At 42.9% G+C, this 26,721-nt stretch overlaps 1 protein-coding gene across 1 annotated transcript in view; it reads left to right on the top strand.

Annotated features, from left to right (window-relative positions):
• CPE (carboxypeptidase E) overlaps positions 1-25,843 on the top strand; it is a 334,050-nt gene extending 308,207 nt beyond the window's left edge. Inside the window, exons 8-9 of the mRNA XM_069631383.1 lie at positions 7,644-7,762; positions 23,072-25,843. Of these exons, the coding sequence (XP_069487484.1) occupies positions 7,644-7,762; positions 23,072-23,170 (218 nt within the window). The 3' untranslated portion in view covers positions 23,171-25,843. The remainder of the gene's footprint in view (positions 1-7,643; positions 7,763-23,071) is intronic.
• Positions 25,844-26,721: the final 878 nt, after the last annotated feature.

Raw genomic sequence — 26,721 nt, forward strand, 5'->3', positions numbered from 1 at the left:
AAGATGCTGGGGTGCGTTGGAAAGATTTTGGCATTTGACCTAGTTATTAAAACGTATTGGATGGAGGTTTGGCAAAATTGAATGTTTGAACACATACCACATACAACTGTACAACTGAAATCTGCTAATGGGGGCTTGTACCTGGGGAGAAATGTGCCAAACAAAATACAAAGGTGAGATTTCTGTTGATATTGGCCAAACGGTGGATCGCAATATCACAGAAATGCCCAGGGGTCCATTGGTGCAATCCTGGGTGGGGGACGTACATCGCTGGGGAACAGCAGAGGTAGAGGTCTTGAGGAGACAGAGGGACCTTGGGGAGGGGGAGGTGGAGGTGGAGGGTTGAGACTTGCGACAAATGCTTAATGAAGTGATGACGACACCAGATTTACGTCCAATCTGAAGTGTGGGTTTGATGAGCAAAAATAGACCTAACTATTGGCTGAGAGATTACTAGGGGGAGGCGGGAAGCACAAGGGGAAAGCTGGTTTGGTACCCACTTGAAATGTATTTTGTCCAAGCTGTAGTATTGATTTTGAGTAGAATGTCATCAGGGATGTACATAGAAGAGCTGTATAAGGCTGCTTTGTACAACAGTTAAGAATTCAAATGTTTGAATGCATTAATATACAGTTTATTGTTTCATGCAGAAAACTAATAAAGACAATATTTAAAATATACCGTAAACATGGACAATGATAAACATCACAAAATAAAATCAACAATATTTTTTGTTTAAATTAGCTGACACAATTTGTATGAGCTTTTGTAGAAAGAGTTTGTGAAAGTGAATAGCAAGATACATTTGAGAACGTCTGATAGCATGTTCTCTGATGCTCACTATGACTGGAACGGCAGCTACATTGATGGAAAACGAGTGTGATGATTTAAAGCACTCTGAACTAGGCACTACATGATGGCAAACAACATTGCCAACTAATTATACAATGTTGATCATGATTCTAGAACCAGTAGCTGAATCTGATGGCTGATTGAGGAACCATCTCCTGCCCTAGAGATCCTGTTTTTAAATAATGGCAGATTTGACTTGAGTTTAGATGGCCGACCCCCCCTAACTCAAGAATGTCCAGGCAAGGGGATGAAGCTGCTGAAGTCCTGGGAGATGACTCTTAGCCTTCGAAGAGAGTTAATAAAGATGGATTGGTTCCCAACCGAGTTGAAGGCCAATCTGTTGAGGATTATCTGACCGAGATCATGGATGGTGGTGTGCTGTCTATAGGCAAGATTAAGCAGACAGTTTTGGAAATCAAGAATGACCAGGATTTGGTCAAGAAGTGGACAGAGAGGCTGGAGTCTAGGGTCTCTGACTCTGAAGAAAATCTCTGCGCAGGAAAATTACTCCAGATGCTCCAATATTAGGGTCACCTGCTTTCCTGAGGGGGATCAGAACGGGCACCCTGTTGATTCCCTAAAGAAGGTTTTGCCTAAACTGCTGAATCTCCCCCAGGTGACTTACTTGAGATTGAGAGGGTTCATCGGACACTGGACCCTAAACCTGCACTTGTCCAGCCCCCTCCCCCAAACCCCCCGGCCTTTCTGGTGAAAATGCTGAGGTTTGCATTGAAGGAACTACTGATGAGGAAGGAAATGGGGTGAAAAGCATATGATTATGCTTTTTAATGACTGCAAATCTGTTTGTGTATTCAAAGTGGATGGCAAGGAAAAATCACCTCTCTTATTATGTGGTTTATCCTGCAATTTGTAAAGTCGTGGAGGATGGCTCCACTCACTCTTTTATGGATCACCTTAAAGCCTTGGACTTTCTAGCTGGTGTGCGCTCAGAAGGGGCAGAGAAATCTCATTAGAGGAAATCTAGATATTAATGCTCTAATTTCAATTTAGTTGTGTTCTATCACAATTGAATATGGTGTTTTATTTTATTTTACTTTGGATGCCTATAAAGTGATTGTATATGTTTATTTATGCTTGAATTTCCTCTCAGTTTGAAATTGACGGTTTGGGGTGCTTGAGCACTTGCCTGCACTGTGCACAGAATTTCCGATAGATCCTTTCCTCTATCTGGTTGCGGCACGGATGTCTCAACCCGATGCAGAAGTGGTGGACCGTGGAACTCCTGAAAGGTCACCCGCCATGCCTCCCGCATGGTTTTTAAGAGCGTGGAGGTCTTGCGTTACTGTTGCAGGCCAAAATAGAAACTCTGGGGAGCTTGTATCCACAATGCATTGTTCAGTTTCTCTTCTTTGGTCCATGGAGGTGTCTCTGCATGAGCTTGGAAGCTCGGAGGCCCTGTACCTTTACTGTGGCCTGGACCAGAGCTTTCCATCTTCAGCAGAGCCTTCCCACAGGATGCAGTAACTTGCAGCTGGACTTTTACATTTTTCTGCCTGTCTCCCGTGGTCACGTAGCAGCCCAGGAACTGTTTTGACTTTCACTTCCTGCATGCTGTGTAGTGGCATTTGTGTTACTTTGTTTAATTTGTGACTGAACTGTCCTACAGTATATCTATGTGCTACTACTAATCCTAATTCTGGTTCACACTTGATTTTTGGTCCAGCTTTGTTTGTGTGTGGATTGAATGCTTTTAACTTGTGGGTAGGAGCTGATGTTGATGGTATTGTCCATGTTGTGACTGCCCTTGAGGGATATGCGCTTATATTTGTAGGGAAGACAACATCGATATCAGTGACAAGTTTTAGCATTATGCAGATAATGCAAGGCTCTTTACAGTATGTAGTGACTCTTCAAGCCTGGCTGCACGTTATTAGCTTCTTTAACAGAGACTTGTAGATAAACTGAATGATCATAGCTGGTTGAACTGTTTGTGTTGTTGAGTACTTCTTTAAGGTTTCTGTTTCTGCTCTGTCGAGCCAATGTAGTTGTGGGGCAGTTGTAGGTTAAATTCTTCTGCCATGTTCTGGTTTTGGAAAAGTTTTGCGTATTTTCTTTTTTTCCACTCTTTATTTTTTCCCCCTTTTGTTTCTAATTTTGTTGGTCTTTGCTTGTTCCTTTTTTCTTTTTTTCTTGCTATTTTGGGGGTTAGATCTTTTGTATTTTCCTTAATTGACATGAGTCTAGAGTTTGGGGTGGCATGGAGCTTGCTGGATGTGTACTTGGCCTTATGGGCTACGTGTTTGCTGTTGTGTGTGTGTTTGGAAGAGGTGAAGGAGATGCATGTTTAGGGTGGTGCCGAACTGCATGCATTTTTCAAGTTGGAATGTGAAAGGTGTGAATATCCCTGTTAAGAGGAGGAAGGTACTTAACCTTCTGAGTAAGAAAAAGCCTGATATTGTCTTGCTTCATGAAACGCATTTGCAATTTGAGAGGGCGGATTATATTTTGAATAAAATGTATGTGAAGGAATTCTCCAGCACTCTTGCCAGCAATTCAAGGGGGTAGCCATTCTTCTGAAAAAGGATTTGCAGTTCACTGTGCACAGAGTAGAACTTGATCCAGATGACAGGTAAATTGTGGTAAAATTACAGGTTGAGAATAGGGTCTAATTCTTGTGAATGTTTATGCCCCTAAAGTGGCACGGATAGATTTTTAAAAAATCTATAGAGTACCTTGTAAAGCATGGATGATGGGGAGATTATAATTGGTGGTGATTTTAAGAATATATTGTATGTGAACATGGAGAAATCGGAGTTCTTGCATTCTTATGCAGAGGTTAGGGCCAGGAAAGGTCTTCTGAGACTTATGTGTGTGTGGGACCTGCATGATGTCAAGCGTGACCTGAACCTGATGAAGAGGCAGTATACCTTTCACTCGGTTCTTTAGAGGACTTTCTCTCAAACTGATTTTTTTCTTGCTGAGTAGGAGCCTTTGTGGTGATGTGTGTGCTACTAGTGTGGGCAGTGTTGTGCTTTCAGATCATGCTTACCTGGAGTTGTGGATAGGTCGATGAGGGGGTGGTGGAGAATATAGAGGTTCAGCACCTATTTGTTGTCAGAAGTATATTGAGTGTGAGATCTGGCTGTTTTTCCGAGAGAACATAAATTCAGTTGACAGGTTGTTCATTGTCTGGGATGCTTTGAAAGCTTTTTTGAGGGGCAACATTATTAGTTTTGCGTCCTATAAAAGGCTAAAAAGTTCAGGTGGAGATTGTGCATTTGAAATCTGCTTGCAAGTTGTCAGAGTAACAATATAATTGTTCCCTGTCTGTATTTAGCATGTCTGCAATGCTGAGTGCTAAGCACGCGCTTGATGGTGTGCTGCACTCTAGAGCATATAGGGATTTGTTTTAAACTCCACAAGCTTTCTGGGGGTGGGGCAAGCGGCCTTGTGCACCGTTGGCTAGTTGGTTGAAGGTGAGAGAGAAAGGGAAGCAGGTGATTCTTATAGCAGGTGATAATGGGTCACCTTTGAGGAGAAGGGAGGATATTTGTGGTGCTTTCCTGAGGTTTTCTGCATCCTGCTATAGTCATGATGCGCATATTAAATATGTAAGTAAGGGGTGTCTGGTTTTCTGAAACAGGTTAATATTCCTAGGTTGGATGACTTTGATAGGCTCTGCCTTGACAGGGATGTTAACGCTCAGGAAGTTGTGTACTCGATGGGATTGATGTCAACTGGGAAATGTCTTGGGCAGACAGGTTCCCTATTGAATTTGATACTAATTTTAGTTACTCTCTTGCTCCCTTCTTGGCAAAGCTCTATGCAGTGATTGTTGGCTGTGAAGCGGTGGCTGACTCTATGCTGATGGCTGTGATTACGGTGATCCCTAAACCTGGGAAGGATCATTCCATTTGTGGGAATTTCCGTTAGATATCATTGTTAAATGTGGATTTTAAGCTCTTGGCTAAAGGTTATGCTATGCGACTTAATTGTTTGTTTCCTAAACAGGTTCACAGGAATCAGACAGGGTTTGTTTATGGCAGATGCTGCTATGAAAATTTAAGGGAGCTACTGGATGTTATTCATCTCAAGGGAAATTCGTCTGAGGCTTACAATGCGGTTAGTACTGATGCTGAGAAGGCTTTTTATAGGATGAGTTGGACGTTTCACCGTCCGGTTTTGATCAAGGTGAATTGTGGCCTGCGGTTCTTGCAGCTTTTTAGTGCTCTATATAATTTTGCTGAGGCTGTGGTTATGGTTAATGGCTGCACGTCTGAGCGATTTCCTATTCATAGGCGTACACTTCAGGATTGCCCCTAGTCACCCTCGTTGTTTGGTCGTTCCATAGAGCCCTTGACCATTGTGATCAGCGAAAATGAAGGTATCGAAGGAATTTCATTTGGGGAGTGTGTCGCCAACATCCATTTATATTTAGTTGATGTTATGGTTTTGCTTTCAAACCCCAAAATATCATTTAGGGAATTGCTTTCAACTTTGTGATTGTTTGGTCAAGTTTCTGATTATAGGGATAATGTTTCCAAAACATTGGTTTTCCTGATCTCGACTTCGTGCCATAGCGGCGTACTTGGTATTGGACGGGATGTTTGGGCAGATGGTGCGCTCAAGTATATGGGTATTCAAATCACCAGATAGATTGGCTCATCACTTGCTTTGAATGTTCAGCTAAAAATTGCAGAGATTGCAGTGTTGTGTCTTAAATGGGAATGGTTAAACTTGACAATTTGGGGTAAAGTTAATGTGCTTAAAATGTCCTTGCTTCCAAAGTTACTTTATGTCTTTAGTATGCTTTCTCTTTCGCTCTTGGGTGAGCTGCTTTGGGATGTTAACAAAGTTTTTCATACTTTCCTTTGGGGAGAGGGTGTGACGTCAAGGATCCCGAATGACATCCTTATGAAACCCAATACTGGCTCAGAAATGATTGTGGAGACTGTCCAAACTGGGTTTTTATTGAAAGAGAATCTGTCCGACCAACTCCCTTGATGGCTTGCTTTGTATGGAGAAGAAACTTGTCTTTGGTCTAACCCCACCATTTATCAACCATGTCGTGAAGGAATTGAAGAAAAGTTGTGAGGGTTGTGTTGTGAGATTCCTGCTATGTTTAAACTCCTCTTTTTGGAAGAATCTGACATTGCAAATCAACAATCTCACACTCATTGGTTTCATGGCAAACGGCAGGCATCTGGAGACTGGGGCACGTTTATGATGGTGTTTGACATGCTTGACTTTTAGTTTTTACAGTTTAAATATAATTCTTCAAAGGCTCCCTGCTATCAGGCATTGTGTAGCCTTTATGGAATTTTGTTTTCGCCCTTGAATGCTTCTTTGCATGGCTTTCTTGAGGATCTGCATTTGGCTAAGAACATGTCACTTTCCGCGTCCTTACTTGTTAAAAACTCCTTGCACTGAAAGAGCTTGGAACTGCACACGAGCATGGTAGGGCTACTTGGTGCTCCGATTTGGGATGTATGTTTTCTGATGTGGTTGTATATGTGCAGGTCCTTACAGGTTCAGGGTTGATTTGGACTTCAGAGATACCCAACAGAGGATCTCTCATTGTATTTACTGATGACCTTGTAAAATGAAACATTGTAGGCTTAGCCAGGATGACGCTTGTTGGAACTGCAAGAGGGAGGTGGGTACCTTTCTGCATATGTTTTGGTTGTGCAGGAAAGTCCAGTCTTTTTGGAGTGATGTCCTTCCGCATGTGGATCTTGTGTTGTGCCTTTCTTTCCCTAGTGCTCTCATGATATGCATGCAGGGCTTGTTCCCGGATGATATTAAGCTGTCAGTTGGATTACTCTTTTGAGTTTACAGAGCACTCTTAGTGACCAAAAAACAAATTTTGAAATTTTGGAAATGTGATTTCAAGACGACTGGTTGCATGACTTGTCAGTTCTTTCAAAGAGGGAGACTGTGTCTTTGCAGGTTAAGGAAAACCTGGATAAATATTCTGATATCTGGGACTCTTTTAATGAACCGAATTCTTAATGTCAAACGCCCAATTTTTTCTTTATCTCCTTTTCCTTTCCATGTATATGGGGGTTGTTTACTGTTGATGACATGTTGTTATGTTTCTACTTGCTTGCTTGTTGTTCCTAATTCACTATTTGTATCTTTTTGAAAAATGAATAAACAAAGATTAAAAAAACAAAATAATGTTGATCATCTGCATAGATGAATAACTGGAAACCTACAATACCCTGGCATATAAACAGAAACTGAAAGTCCCTAGGTGCACATAATCCTTAGTCTAGATTGGGGTATTGTGCTGATGTAAGAAAACTATACTTGTCACGATTCTTAGGGAGCAGGAACTCATTGAAGTATTTGGGAACTGTTAATGAATCTTCACTAAAAATGGGAACCTTAATATTTAAGCAACAACACCATCATTAATTTAGGATTAGGTCAAAGTAATTAGGGTCATCATTAAATGTTACTTTCTGTCTACTAAAACATGCATGAGCGTCTATTAATGTGTAAAATATATGTACCTATAGACCAATCATAAGGACATCAATGAGAATGAGATGGCGGAACTACAAAGTTTAAGAAATGTCTCAAAATGTTTTTTTTTAAAAAGTAATCATGTGTTTATGTATATTATGGCCTCTCTGAAGTCGCACAGTGTTTTTCAGGTTGCAGTTGCCCTATGCTTTGAATCACCACCAAAATTCATATACAAGAGGGGCATGCATGTGACTCACTCCTGCAGTGGACATTAATGCTCTGATTGCCTGGGTTAATTTGCTCATGGCTTCACATTTTTATTCTCATTATCATTATTTTGTTTTACTCTACACTAGCTAAGGATGGCGATTACTGGAGATTATTAGCACCTGGAAATTATAAAGTCACTGCATCTGCACCAGGATACCTTGCAGTGACAAAGAAGGTGGCTGTTCCTGTGAGCCCTGCCGTTAAGGTAGGTTTAGTCCCACTACTTGTCTGTCAGACTATGTTAATTTTTTACTCAACACTTGCGCAATAGCAATAAACACTGATGGGCAGGGCCATTATCGGGTCAGGTAATGCACCAGTGCTGAGTTATAGGCCCCAGCAAAGCAAATGCATTAATGTTAGCCACGGCGCATTACAAGACTCCGTAATTCCCCCGACCGGAGTGGTTTATTACTCCCAGAATACTTTTTTATGGGATGTGTGAGAAACCTGAGACCTTCCTCACTTTCTTCTCCCCGATATCCTTTGCTTAGATGGCCAGGGAAAGGCCATTGCTTTTGGATCCTGACCCTGGGGGTGGATATGTGAGGGAGGATCACCTTGGTGGAGGAGATTTGGGGAATGGAAAGAGGATGTCCTTAGGTGAGACACAGTGTACCCGTTTGCATTTCACAATGAATCTTCAGTCCCTAAAGCCTTTGTGAGGTACTGTCAAACCCCTTCCCTTTCTTTCTTTCAAAATAACCCTCGGGTAAATTATCAGTCCAGAGGGACTGGGAGAACAATAATAAGAACACCTTCTTATATAGGCAGGCTAGACTCACAATCACCTCTTCTGGTTATATCAAGAAATTGTCAAAATACGTTCTACCCTGTCCCTACCAATGTAGGTTATTACCAGTCTTCCCCACTATCAAACGCACCAACTGTCACACATTCATATCCCTTTAAGACTGTGACGAGGAAGAGGCAACTAGGAGAAATGCACACTCCCATCTCTTCCTGGGTAGAAGGATTCAGCAATCCAACATGGAGAAGGCTGGAGAAGGGCTGGTGAAAAGGATGCTGAGTGCTGCAAGAAAGATGCCAAGGCCAGAATGGGCTGCGAGAGGGTCACAAGCACTGCAGATGCCTGAGCTGTGTGTCCCCCGCTGGAGCTGGGGGACACAGTAGTCTCGAACACGCTGCAGACAGCAACAAGAAGGTTCGGAAGAGGCGAGTGCTGCTCACTGGAGCTCCCGATGAGAGAGAGGGGAACGAGTGAGAGCCGAGAGGAGCGAGAGCCGAGAGGAAAGCGAAAAGCACCAAAGGGAGCGGCTGTACACTGGTGAGTGACGGAGAGGGAACACATATGCAGAAAAGCTCCGGGGGCTTGGTGTGGGCAAACGAAGATGCAGGAAGAGTGAAAACTTGTCATTAATGGGTCTGGCGACCGAGTGGAAAATATTGAATGCCTAACAAGCTGGCAAGTACTTAATGAGTTGTTGGATACCGAATTAACCTTTTAACTGCCATGGGTTTCCCCCCCCTGTGCCAAGGCCTTTTTTGGTTATTTCAGTATTTCACCATGCAAAGCCTTCTAACATTTTCTCCTTAAGTGCCAAGGATGAGCTATCTCGTCTTTGGCACTGGGGAGGTAATCCCAAGGACGAGATACCCAGTCCTTGGCACTTAAAGGGTTAAAGACAAGAAAGTAATGTGCATTTACGATCGAAGTGAAAACAAGTAAAAAGCATTATGAACACTGTGAAAAAAGTAATGTGCATTTACGAACGAAATCAAAACAAGTAAAAAGCATTTATGAACATTCTGAAAGTACAAGCTAAGTGAAAGCCAGCAATGAGAGCTTGTGCAGCAAGTGAAAAGCAAAAAATAAGCACCAGTGGATTGTGTGAAAGAAAGGTGGTGACCAGGAACAAACACCACAAATTGAGTTCTGTGGAAGTCACGCTTTGGCAGAGTCAAGAGACTGTCAAAGTGAAACACCAATACATATGAACTACTGACACAGAGGCAGAGAGGAAGCCTGTGTTGGCAAGGAAGTCCAATGAATTACAAAGTGCCAAGGGTTATGGGTTGTGTGACCTGTGATGGGTGGACTGTGTAGTCTGACAACTGCGCCTAGGCCGAGTGACCCCTACTTGGACTGTACCCAGGAATGTCAAGAGACTGAAGCTTTTTTGCTAACAAGTGTTAAAGTAACCAAAGAGGAAAGCAAGCTAAGTGAATTGTTGCAAAGCCTGAAAGGTTACAAAGCGAAGTTGGAATCCATAATGAAAGCTGATACAGATGAATTGACTGTGAATTTAAAACCAGGAAAGCTGCCTTCTTGGGGAACTGTGTTGAACTTGGGGAAGGGAACCCTGAGGCCCTTTGGAATGGTGTTGAACTTGGAGAAGAGAAAACAAGGCCTTTTGGTACTGTGTTGAACTTGGTCTTTTTGTAGAACTATTTTGAAGTTGGGGAAAGGGAGCAGAAAAGAAAGCTAGGAGCTGGAAGAAGCTCAGAACTTTATTTCAAACACTGTTCCTTTGATTGCTGACATCCATCCCTATACATTGTATATCTTTAGTTGTGATGGCATGTTTAGGCATGTATAGGTTTTGGACACAGACGGACTTTTGAGTTGAACTTTATGACACCGGGCCTCATTACGAGGTGGGCGGTAAGGGATTACTGGTACCGGTAAGGGCATTGGTACCGGTAATCCCTTACCGCCCTATTACGAGTTCCCTTTGCAGGTCCTCCCTTAATGCCTGGTTTTACCAGGCATTAAGGACGGGACCCGCAAAGGGACTTTGGTGCTAATAACGGTACCGCAATTTGCGGTACCATTATTAGCACCTTCCCCATTCCCATTGAGCCCTATGGGGGCAAAAATGGGAATGGGGAAGGGCCCTGGTGAATGGGGAATTACCGCCCCCGCCATTCTTGGAATGGGCCGGTAATAGCTCCATTCACCAGGGCGGAGTCGGTAAGGATTTGGAGGCAGCCATGGCGCTGATAGCGCCATGGTTACCTCCAAACTCCTAATGAGGCCCACAGACTATCATTAGTTTTTTTAGGTAGGGAAATCCCAGTTTAGCACAGGGCAAGTTAGGCCTTGCTCTATCCTGACATTTGAGAAATAAACCATTTATTTTAGAGACATGAATCTATTGTCTGTGTCTTACTTCATGATGCCTTCACAGATGCTAATAGGTTTTTTTCAAGTTAAGAAACTGTGTGTTTGCTATTTCTCAACTTGAAAAAACTACAAACCAAGATAGCCAGGAGGCTTGGAGTGGGGGGTTTACCAGGTGGTAAAGCCCCGGTTCTGAGACCTCTGATTGACTGGGAAGTGACCACACACGCCTGGGGTGGTAATATGTTGCTTGAACAACTTCAATAGAAAATGTAAAAAAGTATATTCTCTGAATATGTTGTAGGTTGTGTAAATGAAGACAATTGTGCTTCGCACAAGCAGACTCATAATTCCAAATGGCACCAATCTTCCCTAATGCTTGATTTATGATGGTGAGCAGGATTTATGAGGGTATTTCTTCTGTTTGCATTGCCTGCAAGAAATTGATGCTTGTTCCCAAACCCCTTCTAGAAATCCTATGCAATATTGAGTTAGCTTCTCAGTAATTCAACTATTTTATTTGCAAGATTTATTGAAACTGAACCACTCAGTCAAGAAAGAGACACATGTCCGAAACAACTAAGGAATAAATCACCCTGAATACAAATGAAGAAAAAAGATTTATTGGAGATAAACAATTACTTTAGAGGATGTTTTGCCCTTGACTTTAGTGCACAAATGCAATTACAATAGCAAACATTAAATGGAAATTAGGGTTAGCTGTTTCATATTAGGGATATGAACAGCTACGTTGATGAGTTTAGACAAATTCTGAAACTGGACAATGAGGGATGTGAAACACAGTATTGACTGACCCATTCTTGACACTTTCAACATTACTATGGTCTACTATAGCACAACACATTTTAAACCTTTGGCAGTCACACAGGCTGCTTCTTCAGCTGACGGTAGCATCTTCATTGGGGTGAAGGGAATCTTTGTACGCTGCAACCTTCCTGATACAGAGGACAGAAAACCCACTATGGCCCCCTTCTGATCACCTTCTCGCCTCCTGGCATGCAGAGTACCCAAGGTCTCCAGCCTATTACTGCTTCACTTCAACATATACATGGTCAACCCCCCCTTCCTGGACCTTATCAGTAATGCAGGGTTCACATACCTCAACTGCTCAGATAACACACACATTATTTATAAATTGATCAAAGACCCAACAATGGATATACCGGACCTCAACACATGCCTTGCAACATGGACTCTTGGATGACTTCTAACAAACCTAATCTCAGCAAGTCCAAAACAGAACTCCTGATCTGTTGTGCATTCCCACCAACTCTGCAGCAATTCTGTGGTTCTGTGAAAGGGGCCTTTAGCCACTGCCTACTTCCACCTTGAGGAACCTTGGAATCAAAGTGGATAGCGGCGACCCATTCAAATTACAGGTTAAAGCCATTCTAACGATTGGCTTCTTCCAACTCCACACCTTATGACACATCATGGCCTACCTGGCCTTCAGGCACAGGACCATGTCTGTTATCTCAGGATTACGATTAAAGATAATGTGCCAACATCCATACATTTGGATTCAATAAACTACAAAAACACCAAGCGCATAAATCTGCACAGTTGAAGTGCGAAACAGCTCCACAAGCATCACACGTAGAGAAGTCTTTTGGCGGCATAGTTTAGAACTGCTTGAACCAATTTTCTAAAAAATTTGGTTTATGGGAAGATTGTTGGTGAAGGGTCCTGGCTAACTATCATAGTTAATGGTACTCTGACTGTACCTTTTCCAATATCTAGGGTACTAAACATGGGTGGCCACCAGTCCCATTGCTCTTTGCCCTGAAAATGGTGCCTTTACTGCAAAGAAAGAGTGAATAAACACATATATGGAGTGCCTTGGGTGAAAGATATCCAAAAGATCTGCCTATTTGCTTATGATGTGCCCTCTTGGTCCAGGGCCCTCAGGCTAATCTCCTCCTTTTTGATAGATGCTTCCCACGTCTTATCAACTTGCTCTCTTCTCTTGCTACTCTGATCTACCCTTCTCTGGCTCCTGTGCTGCCTCCTTCCTCCACCACCTCTCTGGCACCGTACGCTGCTTCTTTGGCCGTTCTGCCGCCTCCTTCCTTCGCCACCTCTCTGGCACCCACCGCTGCTTCTCTGGCTGTTCTGCCTTCTTCACCCTCCCCCACCTCACTGGCACCCTCCCCCACTTCTCTGGCCGCTGTGCCTTCTCCTCCCTCCACCACCTCTCAGGCACCCTCTTCTTCCTTTCTGATTACCCTGTCAGATCCTCCTTCCTCCTTTGCCCATTCTCGGGCACCTCTAACACTCTAACACTTCCGCAGGGTGTATCTCATGCCTGTACCCCTCTATGGAAGTCTTGCAAAATTGGCATTCTGTTCCACATCGCTACTCTCGCTCCGCTGTCAAACACTCCTCAGACTTCTGCCGTCTCCTACAAGAGCCTGTATCTACTTATCTCATCAGACCTCCCCCTCTTTTAACCCTCTCACAACTCCTCTCTCTTGGACCGACCACTTTCTTCTCACCTCTCACCTGTTACTCTCTGCCCCACAGCTTAAGCCGATCCCAGCACTGCCACCAACCTTCTCAGTCATCCAGCCCATGTTGCTTTCACCGCTATTTTTTCTCCTCCTCCTACACCTTTGGCTGACTCAGACTCTGACACAGCCCTTTCCAACCTTTATCTCTCTATCTCTAACACTCTTCATAGCCTTGCCACTGTCATAAGGATCGGTTTGAAGCCTGCATCCAAGTGCAACTCCTGGTATGATTCTGACCTCGCCACCCTTAAGCACAAGTGTAGGGTGGCTGAGAGGTAGTGGAGGGCATCATGCACATCCTCTGAGAAACTGGCCTGCCCCTACTCCAAAGGCAATACAGACTCTCTGTCCTCTCTAAGAACACTGCCTAAATCCAAGTCTGCATCTCGGCGGCCTCGAGCCACTTAGCCGAACGTTTCAAAATCTGCAAGAAGTTGGCCAATCCTGCTGAAGTCTCTACCTCTCCTGTTCCCTCCTAGGCCCTTTGCACAGCTTTGGCACCACATTTCACCACAGAAACACAGGACGTCCTATTCTATCGCTCTTCCTCCTGTTCCTCTCCCTCTACCATTCCAGGTCCCTATCTGGCCGTATCTCCTCTTCCTTTCTCCTCCTTCCCCCTGTTCACTCCCTACGATGTTTCTAGACAAGTCCGATCTATGAAAGTCTTGTCAAAGCAGATGCTTCCCTGCTCCTTCAGAACCATTAAGGACCACATCGACACCCTTGCTACAGCCCTGGCCGATTTCTACAATCAGTCTTTTGCCACTGGAACCTTCTGCTCCCCCCTTAAGCACTCCCTTGTGCACCCCCTTCTTAAGTAGTCCTCTGCCGATCCTTCCTCTCTGGCAATCTATCACCATATTTCCATCACTCCTTTCCTGGGCAAACTGCTGGAAAAACTGGCCATCTCCCAGCTTAATCTACATACTGAATCTGTTGGTTGTCTCCATGACCACGAGTCTGGCTTCAGAGCAGCCAGAAGCACGGAAACTGCTCCCCTGAACACCTGTGAAAATTTGATCTCTAATCTTGACTCTAACCTTCCTTCTGTATTCATTGCCCTTCATCTATCCTCTGCTTTTGACATGAAAAAACACGCCATCCTTCTCAATCGTATCCGAGACAACCATGGTGTCTCAGGTCAGGCGCTAGAATCGTTGATCTCCTTTCTCACTGATCGACCTCCCCAGTTCCAACTTGGGTCTTTCCTCTCTTCTATCTCTCTCTCGACTTGTGGTGTTCCCCAGGGGTCTAACCTCTCTCCCTGGCTCTTTAACCACTACCTGGCACCTCCGGCCCACCACACCTCTAGCTTGTGCTCTAACTTTCAGTGTTATGTGGCTGACACTCAGCTCTCCTTCAGGCTCCCCTCAGCCTCCTCTGCCCCTTCTCTCATACCAGACTGTCGGTCTGCAAATTCAGGAATGGTGTACCTCCAACGATCTCTGCCTTAATGCCAGTAAGAGTGAGATCCTCCTCATTGGGACACCTGCTCCTGCTGTCCCTTTCTCATTCTGCTGCTCACCCAGGGCCCTCTACTTGCTCCTTCCTATGAGGGTAAGAAGCTTGGTGTCATCTTCGACTCCACCCTCTCCTCTCTCCTCACATCTCTGACGTCTCTCAGAAGTCACACTACCAGCTGCACCTCCTCAGAGGTTTTCTTACTTTTCTCACTTTCCCCCAGAAGCTCCCTGTCCCCAGAGACGTGGTCCTCTCTAAACTGGACTACTGCAACAGCCTCTTTCTAAATCTGCCTGCCTCTACTCTTTGTCCTTTTAAACTAATCAAGAACAGGACTGCAAGACTTGTTCTTGGCCTCAAGCCCAGCGATTGTATCTCTCCAGCCCTGAAATCTCTCCATTGGCTCCCTGTGGCTATGAGGATCAAGTTCAATCAAGTTCAAGACCGTCTGCATCGTCCACAAGACATTCTGGGGCCGGGGGCCACACTACACCCAACTTTATTTTCCTAAGCATCTTCCTTCTCGAGCCCTTCGGTCATCCACTTCCAACTCTCTGAGGGTCAGATGCTTCTCCAGGCGGAGTGTGGGGGGTGGGGGCAGTTCTGGGGGGTAGATCTCTGTCCTCGGCTGGGGCCTCCCTCTAGAACAGCCTCACTGCCTCTCTCAAACATGAGCAGGACCATCTAAGGTTCCAGAAGCAACTCAGGACCTTCCTTTTTGCTTCCGCTTTCTCTCTCTCCCTTGCTGATGTCCCTGTCTTCTGCGCATACTGGTTACTTGGACACCCATTGAATTTACGGGACCGGGCTCCTGCATGACCAGTTGCCCTTGCACTGCCTCCGACCCTCCCAACCACTTAAGGAACTGTATCTGCAACCCTACAGTCCCCTGACACTTGTGTACAGGCGTGATATAAATGACTTATCATATCATATCATATGATGTGATCCTGGCAATGACAAGTCTTTCAGAATCGCTGATGTGTGTCACTAGGGAAATCGATGCATATTTGAGGATCTTATGCTTCAAAATCAGCAAAGGCAAATCAGAAAGTCCTAATATCTCAGTGCCACCAAAGACAGTGAAAGATATACAGGAGAAACATACTTATAAATGGGAATTGAAATCTTTTAAATACTGGGCTGTGACCTTAATACCTAAGTATAAATCCTTTTATAGAGCGAAATACATCAGATGATTGGCTCCCATTATAAAGAATTTGGACACATGGAGAGGACTCTCCTGGTTAGGCTGCACTGACTCTATCAGAATGAACCTCCTCCTCTGCTTACTTTACCTTTTTCAGGCTCTTCCCAGTTCGCTACCGCACAAAGATCTGTAGCTTGTACAAAATATTATATTTAACTTTATTTGGAAAGGAACAAGGCTCAGAGTAAGTACGGAAGGGTTGATGTGTTCTAAAACACAATGGTGAGTGTATACCCAAATATCAGCAAGTACTATAAAACACCCCAGTTGTGGGTGATTATAAAATGGAAGAATTTGAAATTGGAACAGCCCTGGCTCCTCACAAAGAAATCTGTGACAGATAAAAGGATCTGGGCACAACCCTGGATAGAATGTCATAAAAGGGGTTCACTCCTTATCACTGAACCCATTCACTGGATGTACTCTCTTGCTGTGGGATAATACTTCTGTGAGACAAACCTTCATGTTTGTTTATTTGTTTGTTTATTTTATTAATTGTATTGCGCACCAGACCCGTGGGCATTAGGGGGCATTGCATAAGATCACTCGCAGCTTAGTTACACATAAAAATGTACATTTACATAATGCAATATAGTTACACACAGGCAAATTATATACATACAGGATATATACAAACATGAGATTCAGACTATGGACTGAGAGCAGGCATGTGGGATCTTAGGAGAGTCATGGTTCATAAGGTAGTAGTCTGTAGAGTGTAGGAAATAGTCAGTAGTCAGTAGGTGACCAGTACTGGAGTATATACAGGGTAGTGGGCCAGTTAGTCTAGGTGTCATAGGTCGACCTAAAAGTCAGCGTCTTTAAGCCACTTTATTAGGCTCCGGCAGAATTTTTGGTACGAATGCTCTACTCTTAGTGGGGAAGGTAGCGAGTTCCATAGTTGGGCTGCCTTGACCTGGAAACTGCTGCCTCCAACTCTGGCCAACTTAAATCTGGGAATCAAAAGGCAGTTCGTATTAGAGAGTCTAGTTGTTCTTGTCGCAGGTTTCGTAATAATTCTATCTGATAGGTAACGTGGTGTTGCCTTGTTCATACATTTATGTGTGAGAGAGGCAGCTTTTAGTTTAATTTTATCGTGTGTGGACAGCCAGTTGTTGGCTTCTCTCGTCTCAGAGATATGTTCTCTCCTTGCAATTCCAAGTGCTGCTCTAAGAGCATTGTTTTGCAAGAATTGGATTTTCTTGATAATTTGTTTGTTAGCCCCTATGTACAAGGCGTTACAATAGTCGAGCATTGATAAGGCAAGTGCTCTGGCAAGGGTGATGCAACTAGTAATTGACAGGAAAGCTTTGCCTGCTCTAATCAGTTTGCAGGTATATGCCGAGGCCATGGCGTTGACCTGTTTGTTGAAGGAAAGAGTAGAATGCAGGTAGAACCCCAAGGTTTTTTCCTCCTTTGTGACGGTAATGATATTATGGTCTATGTTAAAGGCTCAAATTTTTGAGGGTCGATGGATTGCCCAGGCTGATGATCTCTGTCTTGTCATCATTCAGGCATAGTCCAGGGGTGGCCATCCATGCCTGAATGATGAGATATACCCTGTTCACCAAGGCCAAATCCTTGTTGTAATCACCAGTAAGAGGTCAGAGGATCTGAGTATCATCTGCATAATTAGTGTAGGTGATACCCAGATGATCCAGATCATTGAAAAGGGGCTTAGTGAAGATGTTGTATAGGGTGGGTGAGACACAGGATCCTTGGGGCACTCTGCAAGTGATAGGGATGGGGTCAGCTGCAGCCATAGGTGAGAAGACTCTCATGGTCCGATTACTTAGAAAAGATTGTATCCATGCTATGGCTTCTGTTGAAAAGTATGCCGCCGAATCCAAATGACTGCATAAGACCCGGTGATTGACCAGGTCAAAAGCGGTTGATAAATCCAGGAGGAGAAGAAGGGCTGATTCCCCTTTGTCCCTAAGTTCATTGATCTGGGCCTTCAAGTCTATTAGCTCTGTTTCGTTCCCATGCTGAGGCCGAAAACCTGATTGCCTTGCTCCTAGTAAGGAGTTAAATGCCAAGTGTTTTTGTATTTGTGAGTAGGCCATTTTGTCTAAGATTTTCAAGAGAAATGACACTGTAGTAATTGGTCGGTAGTTAGTAGGAATCAAAGGGTCTAGAGTCTGTTTTTTTAATAATGGGAGCAACCATGATTCCTTAAGGTCATATGGGATGGTATTGGACGCGAATGACGCGTTGATGAGTTTTTTTATTAAAGGAGGCCAGGTCTCTGGCTGCATCCTTTATAACTTGACCGGGGCATTGGTCACCCTGTCAATTAGAAGGTTTGAGTGATAATATAGTCTTTTCAGTTCCAATTATGGTGACTTTAGAGAACTTAAAGCAGGAAGGTTTGACAGTGTTATTGGATGATGGATCTAGGGTGGTTCTATTAACTGCTGCTGTTTAATTAAGCTTTTTTCTTAGCAATTTTTACTTGTAGAGTCGTAACTTTGTTGGCTAGTGATTGCTGTATGTTCGAGCACCAGAGTTTATCCTTTATACAGTTGTCTGGCACTGGGATGGGAGCTTCTAACTCTTTGAGGATGACAAAGAGTTCCTTCATACTTGAGTTAGCTTGGGATATTCTAGCATTATAGGTTTCACGTTTGGAGTATTTCATTTTTCTATAGGGCTGTGATGGAGCTGAGATTAGTCTTATTTTCTTCAGACGGTTGTGCTTTCCCAGATACCTCGCATTGCCTTTTTTTGGTACGTAATGTTTTTAGATGTGGTGTGTACCAAGAGTTGAGATGGGCCTTGGGTTTGCTTTGTCTTAATTTGAGTGGCGCTATTGAGTCTAGGGAGGGGGTCATGATATGATTATATTCCCTGACCAATGCGTCAGGTCCCAAATTTTCCGGGATTGCATTAAGTGTCAGGAGGATAAGAAGGAGTACGTTGTCGCAGGTAATATTCTTTTTATTCCTGGTGGGAATAGGTGTAGCTGGCGATACAGGCATGGAGATGGGTTTTTTCGGTGGCTACGGTAAAGGTTATAAGGTAGAGGTCCGACCATATCTGAGGGGATATGGAGGAGATTGTAGCATTGTAGTTATGGTCTGCTACCCAATCAAATGTTCTTCCTTTAGTATGTGAAGGGTGGAGCACTTTCTGGGTAAAGCCTTGTTCTATTAGGATATTTGCCACACTTGATGTGTGTGCATCTTTCGGGTCGTTATAGCCTAGGTTTAGGTCCCCTAGTAGTAAGACTTGAGATGAGTTTTTTAAGTTATTGGATACAATATTAGATATGTCATCCTCAAATGTACTGATAGGGCCTGGAGGTCTATATAGCAGATGGATCGTGAGAGTCAGGGAGATGTTTATGTTGAGCTTGGCTGTCAAATCCTCACATGATTTGGTATCCAGGGATGGCACTAGTCTAATCGGTAGATTGTCTTCGCTATAAGTGCGAAGCCTCCTCCACGAGTATCAACTCTGTCTGATCTTAAGATAGTATATCCCTTAGGAATAGCTAATGAAAGAGCGGGTCCTGCGGCGGCATGAAGCCAGGATTCAGTGATCGCTAGGAAGTCAAGGTGTTCTACCTGGATGATATCTGCTATTCCAGTCGCATTTATTAGAACGCCCTTAAGACTATTGTTAGCTGAGGCTGTTAGCAGAGATGTAATTCCCATCTCCAATCGCATTGCTCTTTGCCAATACTAGCTTAATGCCAAAAATGTATCCAATGACATTTGATTCTTGGGAGAAGGTTGGCTGCGTACATATATGAGACATGTTCCAGGAAACGCAGATTAAATAATTTGAAGTAGATTGAATTTGGGCTGAGAGAAAAGGATAGATTTTGGATATTTCCAAAAAGAGCATTGGGTGCTACACAAGACCATAGCGGATGTAGCAATGAGGCTGCTTGCAGAATTTGAGAAACTGGCTGCTAGTTGTGGCAGGCGTCATGGCATGGGCCAAATATCCAAAATCTATAAACTATTGATAGATACCAAACCCCAGAAATGAATAAACACAGGCAACAATGGGGAAATGACCTAGGATCATCGGTTAATTTAGAGATGTGCTAAAGGGCTTGCACAGCCATTAATAAATAATTAGCTATTGTACATCTTGTGGAAATCCATTCTAAGATTCTTTATCGATGGCATTAAACGCCAATAAGTTTGCATGCTATGGATAAAAGCAGGCCTCAAATGTGTTGGAATAAGCGTGGGGGCAGGTGCTAAATATAGCCACATTTTCTGGGGATGCCCGCATTCATGTGACTTTTTGCAAGCGGTTAGGTCTATGATCGCCAAAATTATAGGCGTAACAACTCCCAGTGACTCAATAATGTAAATATAGGAGTTGCCGATGAGCATCATGAGGTAAATATATAATAGTTGCTTTTTATTCGGTTGTTGGCAGCTAGATGGTGTATAAGCATTCTATGGGGGAAAGAGGGATCTTCCCAAAATTGACTTGTGGCTGGCAAAAGTGTGCCAAATATTAGTGATGGAAAAGATATCCAAAAAAATAGCTGGGTTGGATTCTAGATTCTGAGCAGCGTGGAGTCCATTTCTGCACTTTGTGGCAGCTGACTGGATGCAACTGAGATTTCCCCTGTGGCTCTAAGCCCTGGGTTTTGCTGACTAAGACCAAAAAGGGAATAGAATGTATACAAATAAATAAGTGATGGAGGGATGAAGAGGTTGAAAAAAGAGTAATCGTGGTTAAAGGGAGCCTACAGCTCAGAGCTATTCTGAAGCTTTTACAGAAGAACATGGATAAGATTGACAGTGGGCTATCATGAAGGACACTGAGGGTGGCGGGTATAAAAGGAGAAGAGTTGAGGGAAAAACAGTTGGGATTTAAATGCTTATTGGTGGTTATAGGGTTTGTTTTGTGAAGTTGTATCACAACATTGCACTCTATTGGTGCCAATCAATATATGTTATTAAGCCACTGTATTTAGAATGCAAAACACTCTGGGAAAGCTTCTCACTTCTCTCCTTCCCCAGAGGCTGGGGTATACCTCCAAGGGTTAGGGAGGGATCAGTGCTTAAGAGGAAAGCCATGCCAGGTCACAAGAGACCTCACACCAGGGTGGTAAGCACTGGTGTCTATTTGATAAGGATGAAGGAGATGTTAGGGTAGCCCATGACAGATATTAAAGTGCAGAGAATGGTCCCACATCTTTTAATATCTTAGGCCACTCCCACCTCTGTGCCCCGCCCTCTCCCCACTTCCTGCAGACAAAGCACAGTGGAGCTGATATCACCAGCAAAAGACGCTTGCCACAACCAGGACTTGACCAATTCTCTGTGGAAAAACGAGTATTTAAGTGGTGAGATCACCACTTCAGTGGGACATCAGAAGAAGAAGGTTTCAAATGGAACTTTGATAGGGTACAGCCTACCTGAAGTTCTCTGCCATAGAGGTAAATCTAGAGACTCCAAAGAGGGGACAAGGCACTCCACTCACCCATCAAAGAGGACCATTTGAGATGAACTGTTGTTTGATACTACAGTGATATTTTTGTTTGGAAGTTTCTTTGCAAGCTTACTCCCTTCTTCCAGACTATATGCTTACCTCGTTCCATGTTACCACACAAGACAAAGCAGGTATCCTCCTTGGGTTCCGCATGTTTCACATTTATGATTGTGATTGCTGATGGGTTAGTAGTAGTATAGAGATGAATAGGAGTCATATCCACTAATTATCCCAGTCATCTTGCAGAGCAGTAGTCATTTTGTCACAGGAATGTTGTTCAATTAAATATGTAAGTGACCGTTCCAACATCCTAGAGGACATTAGTGATCTACTGGCTGGCGGCCGAGCTGGACTGCCTCTAATTGCTAGTGCCTTTAAAGGAGTATTGACAGTTCACTAGATAGGCTACTTCAAAGACCACACCCAGGTAAGAAGCACTACGGATTGGCTACCTTTGCTAATGCTATGTGCAGGGGTGGACTGGCCCTCAGGTAACTCTGGAGATTTCCCAGTAGGCCTCTGCACCCTGGGCCTCTCTTGTGTGGTAATCTAATTTATTTTCAAATGTTGTCATATTAAAAGGGTTGGACTTGCTGTAAATGTGCAATATGGGCATACTTAGAAATTCTTTTCTAGGGCCTCTTTTGGTTCCCAGCCCACCCCTGCTTAAGTGGCTGGGCAATGCCTAGGATACTACAAACCAATGTCCAGGTTATTTCTCCTTTTACAGCAGATTATCCAAGCATTACAAACAAAAGCCTATCCAAATAACTGATGAAAACTGATATCTAATGAACGCATGATATGTTAAATGAATATCCAATAAATGGGATATGTTCCCATATACCATGATTGCAATATAACATGTACAACACAGTACCATCTGTACGTTGATAACATATATAACACATATATGAGACTTTGGCTCTATATATAAATCCAGCTTTCGTAGAGCTAAACCATTTATGTTTGTCTTCTGTTTATTAATACACTTGGTAGTATAGCGCTATGTCTTTCACTGCAGTAAATGTTCAATTAATACAAATGTAAACGGGCAGCGCTGAGGGTGACCCACTTAATCTCTTTATTGGAGGACAATTGTACTACTCTTATTTACTAAAACACGTTGTGTCAGTGTAGGCCTGGGCACATGTGAGCAGCCCAAAGGCATATTAGTTGCAATACATATCAAATCCAACACAATGCAAGGCTCAAACAAAATGCTTATCATGGATCTGTGAAATTTTCTTTTTGTTTTTGGGGTAAGATTTCACCACTCTGAAATATGAAGGGAGGGTGGACAACGCGCAATTTAGGATTGATCTCAGGCTCCATTGTGGCCCTCAGTGGAGCCACAGATGCAACAGATATCTTAGGTTGGCCACGTTCATGAATGTGTGTGCTCAAAAGAGCTGCCGCTTTCAAGCATGTGCACTGGCACAGGTGGAGGTTTCAAAGTCATGACGTGCTGTGCTCCTAGTGACTCAGCCTGCACGCCTATATGCCCACATTCTGATTCAGAGTAGCTTTCAGCTCTTGTTTTTGTTGAAACATTAATGGATGGATTGATTTAACAGAGCCAATTCCCGTTTCAGAAGTTAAACAATGTTTAAACTGTGCCCAAACCCCCAATGTCTGTGTGGGCAAAAGGATTGAGAAAATGACTGAAAAAAACTGAACAGGGCTGGACGTTGGACAAATGTTGCCTGGTTCACGAACAAAATAACAATTCCCTTGTTCCTGTTTTCTTTTTCTCAGGTGGATTTTGAGCTTGAATCCTTAACGGAAAGGAAAGAAGAGGAGAAGGAAGAATTGATTGAGTGGTGGAAGATGATGTCACAAACATTAAACTTTTAGCTTAAGCCCTTGAATGTACTGCTCTTATATTCCATAAATGTTAGACTAGGGAGTACATTGTGATGTGAACCGTGCATATCCACGTGTGTGTGTTATATTATACAGGTTTGTAATATACACACTCATGTGTTTTAATTTGTGATTTACAAGATATACTTATTTTTTGTGTGATCTTTTAATGAGTAAAATGCACTACAACAGCAATTTAGGATTTTAGAAACCTAGGACAAAGAAAACTGTGACATCATATAAATATCAAACAGGAAAACAATTATATGTCAGCAATTCAAATGAAAATGAAATGCAATATTTAAATTGTTGTCTACCAGTGATGACCATGTATTGTAGATTATTTATTTTCAAGATGGCAGTTAAGTGCAGTTTTTACCATAATACAGTTGGACGTTCTTGTGTACTGTTGGCAATGTTTCGAGATCAGCTGCCAGAACAGTTTGCTGTAGTGAGCTGTTGCCTTTGGAAGGCGTGTATTTGTTAAAGACTTGTAAGATTGTGAACCTTCTGGACAAGAAAGAGCGAAGGGCATCGGGAGTCTACTAGCGGCCTCTTGGTCCTTCCATACACTGGAGCTTCGATGCAGATGTCTTTGTAAACGGCTAACTTTTTTGATCTTCGAAGATGGTGAAAAAACGTGTTTGTTATCACTCCTGGAAGTTTTTAGCTTTTATGTCAACTTAGGTTAATGTGTAACCTTAACACTTTCAGGTAAGTATAAAGGAGACCATACATACTTGGGTAATATTTTATTAACAATGTAAGGAACAAAAATGTTTTGCATTCACAAGTCAACTTGACAGTCTCTACTTTGGTTTGTCTCATTTGAACCGACACGTGGACCTGCCAGAAAGTGGTGGGGAGACTGACTCGGACTGATGACACATTTTACCATCAGTGTTTATTGTCTTCAACACTAGCACATTTTTTCTTTAAAAGAATAGTTTTTAATGTTGTGGACAAGGAAAAAAGCACATAATTTCTAAACATGGGTCTTGCTGTAGATGCATGGATGAATGTCATGTAATTCATGACCGTACTCTAGCTGTGTTCTTATACCAGCCTGTTCAAAATGTATAATTCTGAACATGTAAGCAAGCATACATTCATCATCTCCATAATAAAGAAAATCATGTGTCAGTACTAAAAACACTCAATTGATGAATGCACATGTCTTGAAATGGAGATCATGTACTCTTTTGTCTGTGTCTGCTACTGAGATCTGGTATCATGGGGGTACACCGCAAAGATGTAATTTCTTCAACTGGTTTTAGGTTGATTTTGGATACTATCCTCCATTCTTAATATAAAAATGCACATTTCTTCCCATCAAGGAACACGTTCATCTACATTACTAGGGAGGTCACCGGACCTTTGCACAGCTGGTCAGATCCCTGTCCAGTGCAATGTGTGGACTGAACACATGAGTAGTTGGAGTCTGTAGGTCATGATTTGGGATGCCTTGTTTCCTTAATAAGGGATTTGTGGCTCAATTTAATGACCAAGATTTCAAATGACTTTCTAACACTCATTAAATTTGCAAACACTTTCCAGGCTGGTTCAGAATTGCTTCTTTAACCGTTACCTAACAGAAGCACTTAGAAAACGCATCCTGAAATCGGACTTGCCCTGAGCAAAGGATTCCCTGTTACTAGAAACCTTCATTGAGTGTTTTATACAGGCTTATTAATCTACATTTCGGAAGAATATTTCTGTGACTGTGGTGAACATGCCAGGGTGGGATCCTGCTGAGTTCTCATCCTCCTCCGATCTGGACAATAATGAGCATGCATGGCTTGATGTTCAGGGACTGAATGTAGAAGGTTATCAAATGAATGCTTTGTTTCGACTTAATTGAACATTCCTTCTTCGTCAGTGGAAACCAGGCCAGGTGGAACGCAATGACAAGAAACTAGCATTTGTATTGTATGCTATTAACTTGTTAGGAAGACACCATGATTTATTGAAGCAAGCTGCTATAGATGATAAAAGAAATGGCACTTCCGGATCCCTAAAGTAGATCCCCCTCAAGTAAATTCCACATTTGACTCAAAATAACTTCACAGAGAGGAGAACATGTTCAAATTGGTTGTGCTGGATGTTGTTTAGTCTTCTGTCCACTTGACCCTATTACCAGGCCAATTGTAATGTGAAATGGGAACACAAGAAGTGAATGCACTTATTGACGTACACTTTGCTCTGTTTCTACTATATTTATGAAGATATGGGACAGAGCCTCACCTGAGGGTTGTTTATAACAGAAACTAGACCAGGACCTCATCAGGTTCCATCGGGAGGGAACAGGCATGTCTTGGACACAAAGAAATGGAATAACAATCATCAACCACTTTGACCACGTCCCAACATTTATAATTACTCCGTACTGGATACAGCAGAATGGAGTCATCTATGTGTCATGACTTCAGAGGATAGACCATGGAACATATGAGATGTACCAAACTAAAACTTGTTGCTGGTGATAGTTGTGCTATTTATTGAGTGTCGTCCATCTTACTGTAGGACCAGTCTCTCATTTACTTCTACATATGCTTACTGAGGTTTTATGTCTCACAACAAAGGAGATTGTCCTTCTTTACATGTGTGCCTGGTAGTAGGTATACTGAAAAGGCTACGTTATTAAATAGTTAACAAACTGGACAACTCTGTCTCTTCTTCATTCAGTAATGCAATCATAATACTGTGTTCCTATATAGTGCTTCATGACAGATGTCTATAGCTTCTAAGCACTGTGTTAAACGTTGTTATTATAACCCTATTTTTAATGGTACTTGATTTATAGACCTTGGAAAGACGGAAAGCTAAGTCGGCCCTAATGTGTGACAAGAACATGCAAACTGCATGTAGCCCTCATGTCAGACACCAATGGGCTACCCATGAGCTATTCATCCATGGCAATATACCGTTCAATTAACAACATTACTAGATCATTTTTAGTGTACATTATACGCTGCCAGTAGTTTGTAATTCTATAGAGTACATCATGTTTTCATTGCAGACCTTTGAACAAAGGATAACATAAGTGACGCGGTATCCTGAAAAGGCACCTTTTTTAATTTGCGATGGTTGGAAGCCATAAAGTTGAGTGCAGATGAGTAATGCCATGTCCCAGGAACCTCACTGCCGAATGAAGGCGGCCATTACCTGCAGACTAAATGCAGTCTAACGTTTGGACTTAACCAAGAACTTCTTGGGGCTAAAGGGCGACGCTGCGCCTTATCTTCATTTTCAGGGTGGAGTAGACAGAACACCGTGTCTCTGGTGCGAGATCATTTTGTCATCAAAAGATCTGTCAACCAATGTGTTGTCCACACTGAAAAATGTTCCCGCAAATTTCAGATAAAGAAAAAATCCCATATATTGACTTTACCAACTCCAAGTTAAGTACTCTTTTGACTCTAATTTAAGAACAGTTTAGCGCTGAACAGTACTAAGAGCCACACAGGTATTCCTCATTTTAATGCATGCTGCTTCCATTCTTATCATCAGTTTTCTCTGCAGATGGGGGTAGAGACATGTTG

The sequence above is a fragment of the Ambystoma mexicanum genome, chromosome 6q, assembly GCF_040938575.1.
Source record: "Ambystoma mexicanum isolate Mex_15411 chromosome 6q, UKY_AmexF1_1, whole genome shotgun sequence".
In the NCBI taxonomy this organism is placed as follows: Eukaryota; Metazoa; Chordata; class Amphibia; order Caudata; family Ambystomatidae; genus Ambystoma; species Ambystoma mexicanum.